We start from the raw sequence: 13,562 nt of genomic DNA on the forward strand, positions 1-13,562 counted from the left end.
AAATAACCTAAACAAAATAATAGTATTTTACTAGCTTCTCCCAGTCCTTAAAAATTAAAAAGTGGAAACATAAGATCCAATTACTCTGGACCTTGTCTCCAGTGCCAGCCAGCAGTTAACTACTAAGTAAAGAGTATAAAGAAATAAATCAAGTGGTATACCTGCCTCTAGAAATCAAGTTAAGGACTTTTTAACACTGAAGAACAAAACTAAACCATGAATGTTTAACAGACAATAGGTCAGCTCCTGGCTGTGGCTGCTACCCATTTAAAATCCTTTACTCATTTGACTTTCATATCACTTGACAATCAATTTCACAATTTGCATGTTCTGTGTAAAACCCACAGTTTTATTACTTTAAAGCTGCAGACTAAACCCAAAAGAGCTCAAAGGGCTTGAGAGAATCTTAAGGCAGAAGAAAGAAAAAAACCACAGTACTTCCTTAACTACCTTTTCCATATCATTATAATTTACTTCCTCATCTATCTTCTACTCACTTTCTCTCTCCCACCTCAGGTCCCGAAGCTGAAAAGCAAAGTGACACAAAACAGTTCAACACAATTTCAAGACAGTCAAAAAGCTGACCACTGCTGAATAGAGGTCTTCCCTCCTGCCCCAGCATACGTCTCTGCCAGCATTAATGCTCAAACGATCTCTCCATAAGCCAACTCAGTTCACCAAAACAGCAGGAAATTAACACGGCAAGAAAAAAAAAAAAAAAAAAAAAAAGCTGAGTTTTTCTCCTGTGTTAAACAACTTGAAGGAGCTCAGCAAAAGGTTTGACTAGCATCAAAGACTAGAGAACCAGAGAGGGGGTGAGGGAAATGAGACCACCAAATTTAGGATGATATTGGTTTCTCAGGTGACTTCACTCCTAGTCTGTTTAGGGTGCAGAGCTGTAAGTGGTTTAGACTGTTCTAACTTCCGGCTGCTGCTGAAAGAGACACCCAGCCCCCTCCTTTCTCACTCCCCAAAGGTTCCTACCCTGGTCCTTATACATCAGTGCTAGCATCACCTCCTGTAGTTGCATCACTGTTAGTAGTAGCAAGCAGATCTACCTCTCTGATCACAGGAAGGGTACACACAGTGTATCTGAAGGTTGACAGATGAAAAAAACTATGCACAACATGAGTTTTCTGAATGCATAATGAAACTGAGATCCTCTGTACTAGGTAGACAAAAAAACCCACCTTGCTGAGCCACAATCACAGGTAGAAACCACTAGTGGATGCTTAGAATTAAAATAGTAAAATGGTACAAGGACAGAGCAAGCACAACTACTCTTTTTAAGTTTCCTCCAACCTCCAGCAATTGCCAACAAATCAGGTTCTACATGAGCGAGAATGACACCTATGTGCTCAAGCCACCAAATAAAGACTTCTCTCCGGCATTAGAAAAATCAACACAAGAAAGACGTCCCTGGCTGGACTGAGCAAGCTCAGTGGAGCTCTGAAGAAGATGAGAAGGAATTTCTCAATTTTGCTATTGAAAGGACATGCATCTCTTCAAAACTAATGTTACTATTAACCATGGTATATGCTAACATGCCATGGATTCAGCCTAAGCACAGAGAAAACCCAAAGCTGCCAGCATGTATTGACTAGATAATGAAGTATCTGCTGACTGAAGACCCATCTTAGTGTAACTGTACAGGGTACAGCTTTTTTGTTACAGTACAATAAATTCCATGTATCAACACTATGCACAATTATACCTCCAGTAATTCATCAACTGCAGTAACATCAGCCTGTGCTAATCACTACCTGCAGAGCTTAAAATATCAGGTCCCAAATCTGCAAATTACTTACACACGTTCTTGGGTTCACTAAGGCTACATACGCACACATGCATTACAGACTGGGGCCTAAGAGGAAAAGTCAAGGAAGCAAGATGAAGGAAGAAGGAAAGAAATACAATACTTTGATAGAGTTATCACGAACTGACATGTTCTCTTAGCTATGAGCGACTACTTTCTGATTTGGACAGGATCTCAGTTTATGTGTTTGTTTTCTTGACAGTGACAAAAATCAATCATTGTAAGAGATAAACTTTCTCTTTTAAGCTAAGATGTAACCATACACAATTATATGCATAGTTTTTAGCCCCTCCTGCGTCTACAGCTTACAGAACTGAATTACCATGACATTTCAGGTTAACTTTACAAGCTTGGCTTATGTCAGGGATTACTACCGCAAAGACTATGAAAATCAGTTACAGGTTTGTGGGTTTTTAAGTCAGAAGATCTATTTGAAGCTAAAAATTACTTGGTTTTAACCTTTTTATAGCATCTCTGTTACTAGAGATTTCTCTGAATCTCCAGGGCTTCCCATTCTGTTCTTGCCTCTCAGCATAGTTATTTCCCTGCTCTTGCAATACATTCCTACAGATTTTTTTTTAAAATCCTTGCCATAGCAACAACTGAAGTTCCCCTTTTTGCCCTGCTGAAAAAGTCTGTCTGGCTAGGGCATTCCTGAATGCCATCAGCCAGTGGGAGCATGGAGCAGGGCAAAGGAATGGAAGAATACAATAGATGCAGCCAGGATGAAAGCTCTTAAGTTACAGACTACTCAAAAAGCAGAAGATGCTGGCTGGGGATCAAGATTATGCTGAGGTACCTTAAGAAGCAACTTGAGGGCAAAGAAGAGAAGGGCTACTCCATCAAGAGAGCTCAAAGAGCATTTCTGATGGGCTGAAGACAAGAACTGTAGAGAAATGAAAAGTTTATCAGCCCATCCTGAAGAGGCTCTGGAGTGGAAAAAAATCCAGGAGAGAATGGCATGATGGGACAGAAGCTGACAGCTACAAATGCTGAGAACTTCACTTCTAGAGATGGAAGAACAAGAAATGGGACCTCTATTCATAGAATCATAGGAAAGTTTGGGTTGGGAGGGACCTTAAATATCACCTAGCTCCAAACCCCCTGCCATGGACAGGAAACGCCTTACACTAGACCAGGCTGCTCAAAGCCCCATCCAGCCTGGCCTTGAACACTGCCAGGGAGGGGGCAGCCACAGCTTCTCTCGGCAACCTGTGCCAGTGCCTCACCCCCCACACAGTGAAGAACTTCCTCCTTACATCTAAACTAAATCTCCCCTCTTTAAACTGTTAAAGCCATTCCCCCTTGTCCTATCACTACATGCCCTTGTAAAAAGTCCCTCTCCAAAAACCAAGTCAGTGAGGCTGAGAACATGGAGATGTGTGGCCAGTCCAAACAGCAAAGCATCCTTGGAGACATCTGGCTTGACCATTTCAGCCTCTGGTTTCTTTTATTAGCTTTTCCAGCTCATGATGTAAGTCAAACAGAGGAGTGGATTAATTTAGAGTGTGTGCAGATATATCTAGATGGCCCTGGTCATGACAGTCAAATCCTAAACATTTCAGCATGATCACGCATGGAGTCACTGCAGCCACACTGGAGGGATGGGTGGTGCAGACTTTTCTGCAAGATACAGGAACAACTCAACCTGGTTATTTCCTCACTGCAAAGTCATGTTTGTCTCCATCTTCCTCCCCAGTCTTAGACCCCAAATAGGCTCTTTAGGCATTGCCATGATGGACAGAAATGAAATTGTGGTCTGACAGTAGAAGAAACACGGAGCAGAAGTGTGGCTGCGAGCATCTTGCCCAGGCATGTGAGAGACACAGCGAGGCAGGACCCTAGGTGGGTGGAATGAATTTGGCACACCAGGGGCATAACCCTTGTGGGCACTGGGAGGTTGGCCATGACCTGGTATGGCTGGTGAGAGGACATGAGACAAATGTGAAATAAAGTGAATTTTCTTGCTCAGCCTGGTAATCCCAAGGACGTGGCTAATCCTGCCTGAGGTGCTAGCAAAACCTCATCCCTGCAGTGAGAGTAGGAGTGGGACTCACATGGAGGTGTACTCCATGTAGATGCTTCTTGAGTTGGTTGTTGAAGCCTGCCAGGGGACAGGGATCCCACACTCTCTTTACAGCCTGCACGGGCTCTCAATTGTTCTGGTGACAATTGGGGTTAACACAGATCTCCACTTCATTTTCCCTTCTATAACCCAGTCATCATCTTCAGTCAAGACCTTTGTTTTGAAGAAAAAGCATAGAGTCTACTTCCTCCCCTCTCTGCCCCTCCACAGCTGGGGATAACCAATTGGAAGTGTTACAGTAATGATCAAACTAAATAGAACTACAGTCATATTATGTGTGTAGACAATTCACAATGCATCAGGAAAGAGACTTAGTACAGTTTAAAGAAAATATGATGGACCTCCTGATCCTGCATGAGATTTCCACTTATGATACACATAATTTAATAATGCTTAACTCAAAGTCAAGCCAGGGTGGATTGTGGTTGTTAGTGAAGTTGTAACTCACCTTCTGTACACAAAGCACTACCATAAATCTATTAATTTTTTAGTTTTCCCACAGATCCATATTCTAATTCAGCACAAAATGATTATTTGTAACTGTTTGATCCACACAGGTGAGTATGTGGCTCCATGCCATGCGTAAGAACGCCACAAAAAAAGTATGTACAATCAAAACCCATACAACAGTACTACGCATATGCATAATGGCTCCAAACTAGGGTTGCCAAGCAACTGTAACTACTGTATTTCCAAACGTTCGAATGACTGCTTAAAGAATTCAAGCTTTCAAAGCCACAGTTCTGCATATGTTCTTGCCCCCCCCAAAACCTCTTTCCTCCTTAATATCACATCACTACTGACACCTGTGGTGATAAACCTGGTGTGCAACATAGTTTTGCCAATTAAAATGATGACATCAACAGATTACTATGGTCAGCATAGACATGCACAAGACAGTTTTGCCTGAAGGAGCAGAAGATAATTGTAAACACAAAACACCCAAGATGCCAGAATCATGCCTTTCACTAAAGGCTTTGATTGTTTTTTAGAAGAGGTAATGGGATGGAGGAAGGAATGCGAAGGAGGCAATCTTCTAAAGATCTGACCACTACTAATTTAAATTTGTGAGATATTTCTAAAAAGGAACAAGTGTTTAGGTCTGCTCAAAAGGTAAAAAGAATTGAATCAAAACCACTAAAAAAACCCCCAAACCGACAACACACTATGTTATTTTCACAGCAACCACTGTGCTCTTCTCACAGCTTTTTAAGTTATGTGTAGGTACTGCTTGGTATTTCTGAAGTTCAAAAGAAAATATGCATTGAAAACCACAGGGAAATAGGAATCCCTTCAAACAAGTAGTTTTGTTTCTGGAGACTAGAGTCAACTTGCAATTAGCCTTCAACTAATTATCTGGGCTGGTGACTGTGTATGCCACAGATGTTAACTCAGCACTATGTAAATGCAGGTGCGCTCTTTTCTCAGCCAGTTCACATAAAGCAGTTTATGTAGGACCGAGACTGAGCTAGTAAGTCTAAAAAAAACAAAGCAGCTTTCAAATGAAGGGCTTACTCAGGACTTTCTGTATTTGATCCTGATGCCAGGAGCACTACAGAAGGTAATTAAGACGTATCTAAGTAGCTCTGGACCACAACAACCACATTTGGCTAGCACTGAACCCAAGTTTAAGACTCCAGGACTGAGCTGATGACAACCCTAGACAACAGATGCACAGTGTTCCTGCACTGTGAGAACGGTTATTTAATTTGGATAGAATCAGCTTGTATCCAGCAGTGCATGCAATATATTCATGCTCCTGAATCCCTGAGCTCTTGGATGTGCAGTGTAAATCGCTTTATCATGCTGACTCAGTATAGCCGAGCAGCCCTGCAGATCATTCCTTGATACCTGTATAAGATAAGATCTTCCGGCCCTTCCCATTAATTGAGCTAACAAGCAGTTGCTGCATACAATCTTCTAATTATAACAAGAATGAAGAAAGGAGACATGAGTTTCTGATACGAAGAATAAGACCTAGTGGCTATGGCTAATGGGAAACAAGCAAGAAAGTGGCCATAATTCATATGGTGGACAGAAGACTGAGAAAATTTGTAATTTACATGAGAAATAGCAAATTGCTTGAGTGAACAAGAAAATGAACTGGTTTTGTGATTGAATTAGCAACACAGTCAACATACAGCAAAAAGGAATATCTGCATTCTTTGCAGTACTTCATACTTCACTTGCACAAAATGTATCCTAAACTCACCAGTAAAATAATTCTGTTTAAAAACTTGTTTAAATTTATATTTAAAAATAGACCAACAGCCGTGTGTAACTTGCAGAACTTGCTGTGCTTGGAGGAAAAAAAAAATTTTTTAAAAAAAAATCACAGTGTAAATTGCTTGGCAGTATGACGGTATTTTGCAAAGAGAAAAAACAGTATCAACACCAGTGCGACAAGCAAAAGAACAATCTTGGGAAGATTCCATAGTTTTAGAAAGGTGGTTTTAAAAAAGAGCTGCTTCACAAAAATCAATACACTTTCCCCATAGGTTCATGATGTAAAATTCTATAATCAAGGCTTGTAGATTTGTAATTATGGTATGTCAGCCACATTTAAACAAGAGTGTTAAAAGATTGTTAAAGTTAAACTAACACAATTGCAATGTGAATTGTCTTAGTCTCATTCTAATCTACTGGTGTCACTTCTACTTAATCAGATGGAAACTATGGGTAAATGTCAGTGCTATTTTCACATGACCCAACTTACTTTGTTTGCAGTAGTTTTTAAAATCACTGCCAATCTCAAAACAGAATAAGATTTTTTTAAAGTTTTTTTTCCTAATCACAATTCCCTCACTATTCAGCAGGTTGTCCAAGTGTGGATTTGCTAAGAGTAAGACTATTTTGAAGTGATTAAACCAGAAGTATTGCTTGTTAGGACATAAGCCACAAGTACAGCAAACATTATTATTCATGCTCAACAAATCTACTTTTTTTGAATGACAAGCTAAAGTATAAAATCACCAAGAGCCTGTCTATCAGATTTGCCAACAAAATTTTTTTTTCTCCATTACTAGTTTAAATTTCTTTCACTGATACATAGCAATGTAAGAAACATGAAGGCAAGTAAAGTACCCACAACCTGCAATATAATCACTTGAGAGAGATACACAAAAAACTTATGACATACAGCTAAAAAAATCCCAAAGCAGAACAGCTGCTTCATTCTTAGTTTGAAAACAAAAGATGAGTTAGGTAACTAATGAGAGAAAAGGATGTGCTACAGCAGATGACTAAAAAAAGACAAATGAAATGCTGAAAAAATTCAACACATCCTAATGGTTCTTGACCCTTACCTTTTTTTGATATATTCTTATAGCCTGAGCATTGAATGTGCTTGAAAATCAGCATTACAGGCTAAATTCCATGTACTTTTCTAAACTGCAAATGCAGAAAAAAATAAGGAAAATTAATTGAAGTGTTAAGTCAGTCACTTTATGGTGTGTTTAATAAGCCTCTATGTGAGTCTTCTCACATACCAGGAATAAACACCTATACAGTCGTTCTAGTCCAAAATAAAGAGGACAATGTTAACGTTCCTAAATTGACTCAAGTCACATGCAGCTCACTGTAACTGTCAGTACATAACTAGACTTCTAGTTGCAGAAGAAAGGGTGGAGTGGGACAGAGCCATACCTCTTCGTGTATCTGTGTGCAACCATCACAGAAGTGGGAGCTGCTGCTGTATCATCTCCCCTGCAGGGAGTGTAAGATAACACTCCTTTTTTTAGGTTGTTTGGTTTGGTTTTTGTGGGTTTTTTTGTTGTTGTTGTTTTTTGTTTTTTTTAAAGTTACCTTCACTTATAGTATGATGGCTGCTGCAGAGTAACTGCAGATATGCATATTGTTACCGCACAACAAACACATGTTAAATTTACTTGCTTATTCACACTCATTCTCCAAAAGCAAACCTGAATCCTGTCAACTCCATTTGTATAATTTCCCTGAATGTTTTCATCCCTTTCTTTGTATTAGCCCTGAAACGTGAACAGTTCTGCGCTGAGCTGGTCCAGGCAGGCTTCATCCTTCAAAATAACTTTTTCTTTTTTTTTTCTTTAATTCCTCGTTATTTTTCAGTGGATCAGCTCCCAGAAACATACAGATGGATGGCCACCTTGGGCAGGGCACAAAGGAGGCTGAAGACAGCCCCTCAGATTTAGATTCACTTAAGCCACATGGACCAACACCAAGTCTTCTTCTGTCATGCTTCAACTCAGAGGAATGCCTCTGAAACATACTGTAACTTATCAAGCATTATTTTTCAGAGGCCACAGGATTTTTATCAGGCTCACAAAACAGTTCTCAGGAATAGTCAGACTTTGCCTGGACTTGTCTTGGCCAGCCTAGAGCTTTTTTCACTTGTTTAACTGTAACTGCTATTACGACCAGGTGACAATTACCTGCTTTATTTTAATTTTTGCTCAGCTTTGTACAATTGCGTGGTATAAGACCATTGTATTCATTGTAGTTACTAACAATAATGACTTATCCTTGACTTAGAATAAAAAAAGCAGCATAAAAGAACAAATCTGATGAGAGACAGAGCATGGGATGATAGCAGAGCCTTTGAAAACACAGGCACAGGAAGATGCTGAAATGACCCAGTGCTATAAACAACTTGCCAATAGTCAAATATTGGTCAAAGGACTGCAGCCCTGAGAAACGGCTAAACCCAGTTTTAGTATAACAAAAACACTTCAATGCATGTAAAATACACCGTATACAGTAAATTCAGATAAAATGTGGAGTGCAAAACAATGAAAAAACCCCTAAGATGTGGATTTTTTTATATGCATTTCTAAATGCAGACCCTGAAAAGTACAAAAAATCAACATCATACTCCTCTCAGGAAAGGATTTGGACTGCTGATGACTTGCTTGAATTTGTCCCATCTGCGCTACCAAATTGAGACAGGGGCCTTAGGACCCAGAGGGCCAGCAAAAAGGTGAGTGTAACAGCAGGGAAAGGAAACAAAGTACAAACATTAGAAATTTTGTGTATGTTAATTTTGACTGTATGTAATTTGAACTGTGTCCTTGTAACTGCACTAATACCCCATGGGAATTTAAGCAACCTACTCTGTAACTTGGATGCAACCAGCTCCTAACAAAATCAAAACTACCATCCATGGCTTTCCATAAATCAAGTGAACAAACAAACAGAAAAGTCACACTAAGCAGTAAAGAAATCGCTCACACAGGACAAACACTACTAAATTTTCTTCTCTTGTTCTCAGCTTCCTCAGCCTCACTTAAACTGCAGAAGCAGACAAATAGAGAAAAAGAACATGCAAGCTAATCTCAGAGCTGGAAGCACTACAGATAGTGGCACACACTGGGCTAGCCCCACATGCAGTTATCTGAGTAACCACACTGGAATCGTTTGGCCACTTCCAGGCCTGAGGGGACACAGCCACATGGTACAGCACACAGCATGTGAACATACAGGCTGGCACCAGCTCTGCTGAGGTCTCCACACAGTTGTTCACTGCCTAGTGAAGACTTTGCCCTGACTGTTTCTCAGCCTATAAAGATGAGGATAAAGCTTGTTCAGGTAACTTTTGTGATGATTTATCATTAGGCAATGGTCACCTGAAATGCTATTCAGTATTACTGTACAGGTCTCTCAGCTAAACTATCAAACAGCAGCAGTAAGCCAGTAGTGAAAAATTCTATAAATTACAAATCTACAAAAGTAAAATTCTGTTTTATTAGTCACAACAGCTTTCTCAAAAGTCTCTAGAAACATAAATTACACTTTCAGTTAACGACGAGAATATACAGACTGAAAAAATGTTAACCTAAGTAATTCTAGTTTTCCCAGACCTCAGAATATTTTGTCTATAAAAAATTGTTACAAAACACCAACCACTTAAAAACTCACAGAGGACATTTACAATGTTCCTGTCCAGCAAAGACAGTAACCATAACTCAGGTCATCAAAGTGACCCAAAGCCAAAGGCAGTCACCAAGCTATTAAGTATAACTGCACTAAACCCTTCTAGCTTAAAGTTAACACACAAGCTCATGATTAGGGACAGGAAACAGCACCTTACAATCATATAACCAGTTCCTTACTTGCAGCAGTACTTGAGAACTGCTCCCTATCTGGAGCCTAGGAACTCAAAAGTTCCTTTATCTATCTGTCATGGGTTGAGGCTGGGCTGGCCAAAAACGAATGACAGACACTCTCTATCAACCCCTCTCCCCTCCCAAAAGGGAAAAGGAGAGAGAGAGAACAAGGGAGAGAGACTTTACGGTTTGGAAAAGAAAACTAAAACAACTTTAATGAAACAATAACAATAAAAGAAAATAAAATAATAAGGGAGTAATGAAATACATACAATATGTACAAATATATACAAATAGATACAAAACCAATACCGAACCCAACTCCCCCCACCCTGATGAGGATACGTCAGGACCACACTGCAGGGCTGGCACTGGGGCAGTCCCAGGCTGGACTCAGCAGCAGGCAGGGATGGGATGCAGGAGCTGGACTCAGGCACTGGATTCAGGGATGCACGGATCGGGATCGACGACAGAAGGACAGAGTCCTCCTCACATGTCAGCCATTGAAGAAGAGAGAGACTGACCCTCATGATCTCTCAGCTTTATACTGAACATGACACATATGGGATGGAATACTCTGCTAGTCAGGCTTGGGTCACCTGTCCGGTTTGCTCCTCCCTGCAGGTGTGACCTTTTACGTGCTTGCGACCTCTTTCACTTACAGTACCCCAACACAGAGTACAAAATTTATCAGTGATCTTGGTCACTATAAGGGCCTCTCTGCACATCATTCCTTGGTACAAACTATAAACATCAGGCCTTATCACTGCTAGAAGCAGTCACTGTCTGGAAAAACAGGCTGCTGTTTCAGAAAGTGCTGTTAGTTAGAGGAGACTTAACTGAAAAGTTAAAGCAGTAAAACACAATTAGTTCTGGTTTAGCCCAAACCAGGACACTAGCATACACAGGATGATCAACCTGTATCCACCGTACTTTTCTGATCTTTATGTCCAATCTTTCAAAGCTAACCTGGTATTAGAAAGTGTGTCCATCTTACTGTCAGTTTTTTACTAACTGAAATTAGGTAAGTCGTAATACAAAGTTGAGTGTATGAAACCGGACTATTTAACACCCTGATCTGGTACGCATACCAAGTCTGGTCTCTGTTTGAGCCAGCACAGTCTTTGTAGGGTGTAGCCTTAATACTCCATTGTGACCAAAACTTTGCATTTACAGTCATGGTAAGAGGGATTCAGACACATAAACTGCAACTTTTCTTAAAAATTAAGACTGTGTTAAAACCAAGACTCACCCGATGAATTTACCATCGATTTTGTGGTGTGAACTTTCGAATCAGAAATAACCCATTCAACAGTTGCTTTGGTAGAACAGCTAGGACTTAATGCCTCGGCAAGGCATCCGGCGAGACGGCCCTGCACACTGACGGGCAGCGTGACTCCCCTCGGCTCTCAAAACCACTAACGAAACTGAACAAAATCCCCGTTTTAATTGTGGTCTCGGGAAAGGAAGGCCTGTTCCCGAGGGCGGTGCGGGGGGGGCAGACGCCGGCAGCCATGGCAGAACTTGTGCCACGGCCGTACTCCGGCACACCCCGGCAGCCCCGCCCAGCGCGACAACACAGCCACCGACTCGCCAGCCCCGCGGCAGGCACGGCCGGCAACGCGCGAAGCCCTGCCGGCAGCTCCTTCGCCCGGCCCGGTAGGGCCTGCTCCCCGCCCAGGGCGGCGGCAGCCGCCCGCAGAGCTCGCAGCGCGGCCGGGCCCGCGCTCCGCTCGCCCCCTCAGGACCGCCCGCGGCATGCTCCCAACGGCCAAGGCGGGCGCCTGGGTCGCAGCGGGGCTGGGGCCGCAGCGGCCTCCGCCACCCGCGCGCACTCACCGCCGCACGACGCCAGTCTTGATCTTGATCTGCCTCAAGCGCGGGTCGGCCATGGCGGGGCTGGCAGGTCAGCGGCGCGGGCCCGGCCCCAGCGGCGCAGGTGCGGAGCGGACGGCGCAGTGTCGTGACTGCGCAGTCCGACCCCCGCGCATGCGCCAAGCCTCCAGCCTGGGCGGCTCCATCGGCAGCGGGGGCGGGGCCCCGCGCTCCCCCCCTCCCCGGCCCAATGGAGGCGTCCGAGCTGCGGCGGGGGGGAGGGGCGGGGGTGTGGTGGTGCCGTCCCCATGACGACCAGCAGGGCCGGGGCAGGCCGGGACCGGCGCGCGCGGGGCGGCCTGCGCAGGGTTGCGGCCTCCCTCGGGGCCGCCCAGGGTCGTTCGCCCTGTATTCACAAGCACACGGGCAAAAAAGTGTGAAGCCACCCTCGGAGGAAGCAATCGGGAGTTATTCTGAGGTGCTGTGACTGGTACCGGGGTGGTGTCAGGGGCTGGGGTGTGCCCGGCACCCCTTGCTCCCCACCCCGGTGATGTGGTCAGCATAACTAACGCCATTCGCTGGGAACGAGCGGGTCACGTATTCCTTCCCTTTCCCCCTCATTATCAGGCCCTGAAGGTCCTGCACACCAAGCAGCCAAACCAAACACATTTCTTCTTCCCCTCCCTACTGGCCTCAAGGTTCCTGGGCATCAGCTGATGATCCCCTTCCCTGCCAGCCTTGAAGGTGCCCGGCACCCGGCCGACGCGGTGCTGTTGACCCACCACAGAACAGGGAAGCACGACAGCACCCAGAGCACTGTCTGTAGAACCAAGCCATTACAAGTCCTAAGGGGGAACCTGGACCGGAGCTGCTGCTGGACAGTGAGACCTGGACCCCCAGTGGCCAGGGATGCCTCCATCGTGGTCTGCTTCCTTCGAGGACTGAGGGAGCGACTCATATTCTTTTGTATGATTTTTGAGTCTAGATTGTGATTGGTACATTGGCACAGCAAACCATGTATTAAGATTTGACCCGATCTGCAGAGGGTTCAGGTGATTAGAAATTGTAAGTTAAGCTGTATTATATATTCTGCATTATGCCACTTATAAATTGTACTACATTGATTCTGCTTGGAGAAATCCTGTGCCATTCTAATCATAAATTCTGTGCTATATTAATTATAAAATCCTATTAAGAAAATAAAGCTTTAATTATAACTACAACTTAGTGCCGTCATCATTCTGCCAAGGATCTCTAAAAGAACCTGTCTGTCCTCTTAGTGTCAAGTGACTGGTAGAAACAAATAAAGAGGCAACATTAGCACTGGGGGCTCAGTCCTGGAGTTGTAACTGACTGATGGTTCAAGGGCTGTTTTCCTTCATGATTATACTAAGACTAATCATTTAACAGGTCAAATCCTTGAAAAAAACAGACCCTTTAGGTCTCCGTTTGAAAGAACTTCCTCTGAATGAGCACGTAAATCAATGAAAAACAAAAAAAAAATAGCTTTGATGAATAAATAAGAAAGACAGTTTCAGTGGAGTACAGTTCAGGAAGATCTGCAGAGGCCTTTTTTTTTCTTCTTTTCACATGCTTTTGTCTTGTGTTAGACACATGCCCTGACTCTCAACACTGCCAGTGACGAATATCTCTTGAGAAAAGCCGGCTGCAAGGGAGGATGTCATGTTGGTTTTGGTGATGTGCCAGTTACAGGTCAGTAGCCAGCAGCCATGGGAGTGCAGCTGGCACCATTGGGCCCTGTTCA

At 43.2% G+C, this 13,562-nt stretch overlaps 1 protein-coding gene across 1 annotated transcript in view; it reads right to left on the reverse strand.

The window, feature by feature from the left end:
* The window catches only part of TBCA (tubulin folding cofactor A), a 34,655-nt gene extending 22,755 nt beyond the window's left edge, over nucleotides 1-11,900 (reverse strand). Inside the window, exon 1 of the mRNA XM_086479448.1 lies at nucleotides 11,822-11,900. Within this exon, the coding sequence (XP_086335574.1) occupies nucleotides 11,822-11,874 (53 nt within the window). The 5' untranslated portion in view covers nucleotides 11,875-11,900. The remainder of the gene's footprint in view (nucleotides 1-11,821) is intronic.
* Between the last annotated feature and the right edge of the window lie 1,662 nt (nucleotides 11,901-13,562).

The sequence above is a fragment of the Leptosomus discolor genome, chromosome Z (assembly GCF_034619465.1).
Source record: "Leptosomus discolor isolate bLepDis1 chromosome Z, bLepDis1.hap2, whole genome shotgun sequence".
Lineage (NCBI taxonomy): Eukaryota > Metazoa > Chordata > Aves > Leptosomiformes > Leptosomidae > Leptosomus > Leptosomus discolor.